Genomic DNA, 3,349 nt, shown 5'->3' with positions numbered 1-3,349 from the left:
AATAATAGTGATAATAGAATGTGGTTGAATTTAATATAAAATAAAAATTAAAAAATGGAAATAAATAGATCATTGTGTACTGTAATAGTCTTTCTTTTTATTTGTTAGAAGAAGAGTCTTTCTATTAAAAATCATTATTAAAATTACTATTTCAATGTGTTAAATAATAATTAAACAAAAGAACGAAATAAGAAAATATTTTTTTTTTCTAAAATTACAAATTCATTTAATTATGATTTTTTACTGTTATTTTTCTTTACTTTAAAATGACATTATTGTAAACTTATAAGAGGTTACTTATTCTTATTAGGAATATATATTTTTTGATTTCATCATTTTTGTTCATATCATAATTTTGTGTTATTGTAATAAATATATTAAATTCGGGATTTTTAGTCTAAAAAAAATAAAATCTATAAAGTTTAAGTGGAAATTAGCAAGTAAGGAACTCTTTGTGAAAATAACCCTGATTTATATTTCTAAGTAAATCAGTCCATTTCATTCTAGTTTCAACTTTCAAGATTTAAGTACTTCACTCTTACAATATTTATTGATTCTTTTCATTCCATTTATTACTATTTTATAAATTTTCAACGTTTTAGAAATATTTTTAAGTTTTTGGGGTCTTTTTTTGGAAAAATGGGTTAAAAGTGATCAACTACTTTAGAAGAAAAAAGTAGGTAACAAAAAAAGCATTGAACTAAGCATACAAACAGTTTTTACAAATCAAGTACATAAAATTGCACATCATTTTATTTTTACAGGGAACCAATGTTTTTGAGGCCAAGAACCACCCCAACACCAATAATGTGACCAACTGTACCACAAGCCAAGGTGTCAGCAAGGGTGAAACCGGCCGGGTCGCCAGTCTGGAGGCCAGAGTCCCTTGCCTCGAGCTTCAACCCAGCCGTCGCCTTTCGGTTAGCCGATGGGGCTAGTCCGAACCTTCCAGCAAACAACATTAGAGTTGTGCTGGTCACCATTATCTGTACCAACACCATAATTGTTAATTAGTGCATGTATACAAAAGTTAATATCTTCTTAAACTATAACAATACATAATCAATTTATCAAATAATAATAATAAAAATACCATACGCCAAGTGTGTCCGAAGCATACTAGAAAAAAAAATACATTATTTACATTAAATTTATTTTAGTGAGTTAACATACTCAAATGATGTTTAGACTTACTGTAATATAATGTTTATATATTAAAATTCTTACCAAATTTGTGGGAGAACCAATGAAATCACATCGAGCACCCAAAGCACCCTTCCCCTTGCGCTTCATTGGCTGAACTGCAGCCTGGACAACAAGTGAAAGTACTACTAATTACTTAATGAGTTCTTATACTTATCAAAGCACATAAAATTATTCTGATTTTGAATCAACTTAGATTGCAAAAGTTCTAAATAAAAATAAGTTTTTTTTTTTTCCAACCAAAAATCACCATTTTCAAGTGTTGGAATCGTAAAACTTTCATATAAACCAATTGATGAACCCTTTTTTTAAAATATGTAAAATGTAAAGAAACTACAATTTAAGTCACCATATTACCAACCAATGATAAAATTAGAGAAGAAAAAAAGCACTAACCAGAGTTCTAACAGGAGTAGCTGAGAACTGGGGTCTGAGCCCATTGAACTGAGGGAGAGAAGTAGCCACTGTAGTTGCCATTTTCAGCCAAGATCAAAGGAGAAACAGATTTTTGAAAAGAAGAAGTTTCTCCTAATTTTTTTATTTTCTTTTTAGAAAAAAAAAAGCATATAATTTTTGTTAGTGAAGACGATGAAATGATTATAAAATAGTGAGTAAGCAAATCTTTCACAGCAGCCACATGAGCAATTTGTGGCTTGGGGTTGGTAGATTTGGATACACTCAGATACTTGCTGCTTAAGTGGCAATTTTCTATTGGTTTCCTCAAATTGGATAAGGTTTCGAGTTAGATGTGATGAGCTGGAAATGAACCCATTTTAAGTGGGCTGAGCTGGGAAGTTGGACCAATGTTTTATAGCCCACTAAGTGATATATTTACCCAACAATCTATGAAGATTTGAAAGTTCTTTTTTTCCTATTGAAAAATACGACATTTTTTATAATTTACAGAAAAATATCTCTGAGTTGAGGTTTTTAACTTTTATTTATACCTAATTAAAATAATTTTTTTAGCACTATTGATTTGTCAATTTGGTAATCCACATTGAAAATCTACGCAAGTTTACTTATAATAACAAAATTTAGATTTAAAAATAAATAAAAAACAAAAATGATATAATAAATTAAATGTATATTATTACAGTACAGTGATATATATAATTACATTAATTATATGGATCATTAATCATTTTTTTTATACAAGGATTATTAATCATTTATATATAATAAATTAACTATATCTAATTAATGCAGGTGAGACACAACTTTATATATAATTGAATTAACTGTAGTATTGAGTGAGTATACAGTATACCGTTGAAATGGGAGAGATAAATAGTGAATTTCTGGCTATCCTGCCTACTCATGATAAATAAGAAAGAAAGCACTTTTGTAGGTATATAATTATACCAGAAAAGAAATATGAATAGGCTACTCATCATAAAAAATAACTTATTTCTGACAATTTATATTATTGGCTCAAATATCAATAGAGGATAATGATATGATACTAGGATACTAAAATATTATTATTTTAAAACAAATGATTTAATTTAAAAAATAATATTAATCAAATTTAATTATTGTTAATTAAGAACATATTTACTACTCACCACTATACTTTTTTTTGAACAAGAATATATATGTTGGCCTAAAAAAATTTAAATATGTTTATGGTATCTCTTCTCACTAACCTCTCTATTACTTCAATACTTTAGGACAACTCGAATCACAAAAGTCATTTAATGTTGAACCATATTTTTTTTTTCTATTCCGCCTTAATACCAAAATTTACACAAAAAATATATTATTTATTGTTATATTATTTTGTTAATAAAATAAAATATTCTCTTTATTATAATTATATTATTTTACTAAATTAAAACAATTATTATATCCAATTAATTATTTTAGTAAAAATATTATTATTAATTAATTACAAGACAATAATGTTTTAGATTATTAAAATTGGCTAAATTAAAATAACATATTAAATATTCTTAAATAAATATTTCGTTTAATTAACTCTAAAAATAACACACATTTGAAATATTAATTACATGTATGGTTCATAATTTAAAAACACAACTTAAACTAACTAAATTTATAACACTATTAATATATATAAATTTATAAGATCTTAATATAAAAATTAAAAAAAAAAAGATAAAGGAAAACATAATTTGTCATT

The 3,349-nt window shown here is 25.8% G+C and overlaps 1 protein-coding gene across 1 annotated transcript; it reads right to left on the bottom strand.

The window, feature by feature from the left end:
- Positions 1-677: 677 nt before the first annotated feature.
- LOC133800748 (photosystem I reaction center subunit psaK, chloroplastic) lies at positions 678-1,841 on the bottom strand. The gene is made up of 3 exons (XM_062238780.1): positions 1,600-1,841; positions 1,228-1,308; positions 678-986 (listed from the first exon to the last, which is right to left on the bottom strand). Exons 1-3 carry the CDS (start codon positions 1,678-1,680, stop codon positions 759-761), a joined length of 390 nt encoding a protein of 129 aa, XP_062094764.1. The 5' UTR covers positions 1,681-1,841; the 3' UTR covers positions 678-758.
- Between the last annotated feature and the right edge of the window lie 1,508 nt (positions 1,842-3,349).

Source organism: Humulus lupulus, chromosome 9, assembly GCF_963169125.1.
Source record: "Humulus lupulus chromosome 9, drHumLupu1.1, whole genome shotgun sequence".
NCBI classification, from domain to species: domain Eukaryota; kingdom Viridiplantae; phylum Streptophyta; class Magnoliopsida; order Rosales; family Cannabaceae; genus Humulus; species Humulus lupulus.
This window is presented reverse-complemented; position numbering and strand designations above follow the sequence as displayed.

Excerpts from the sequence above, each read along its gene's own strand:
- LOC133800748 (XM_062238780.1), bottom strand. The coding sequence starts at position 1,680 with ATGGCAACTACAGTGGCTACTTCTCTCCCTCAGTTCAATGGGCTCAGA. Across the intron at positions 1,309-1,599 it reads CTACTCCTGTTAGAACTCTG|GCTGCAGTTCAGCCAATGAA; the intron begins GTTAGTGCTTTT and ends CTTGTTGTCCAG. Across the intron at positions 987-1,227 it reads TTGGTTCTCCCACAAATTTG|ATAATGGTGACCAGCACAAC; the intron begins GTAAGAATTTTA and ends GTGTTGGTACAG.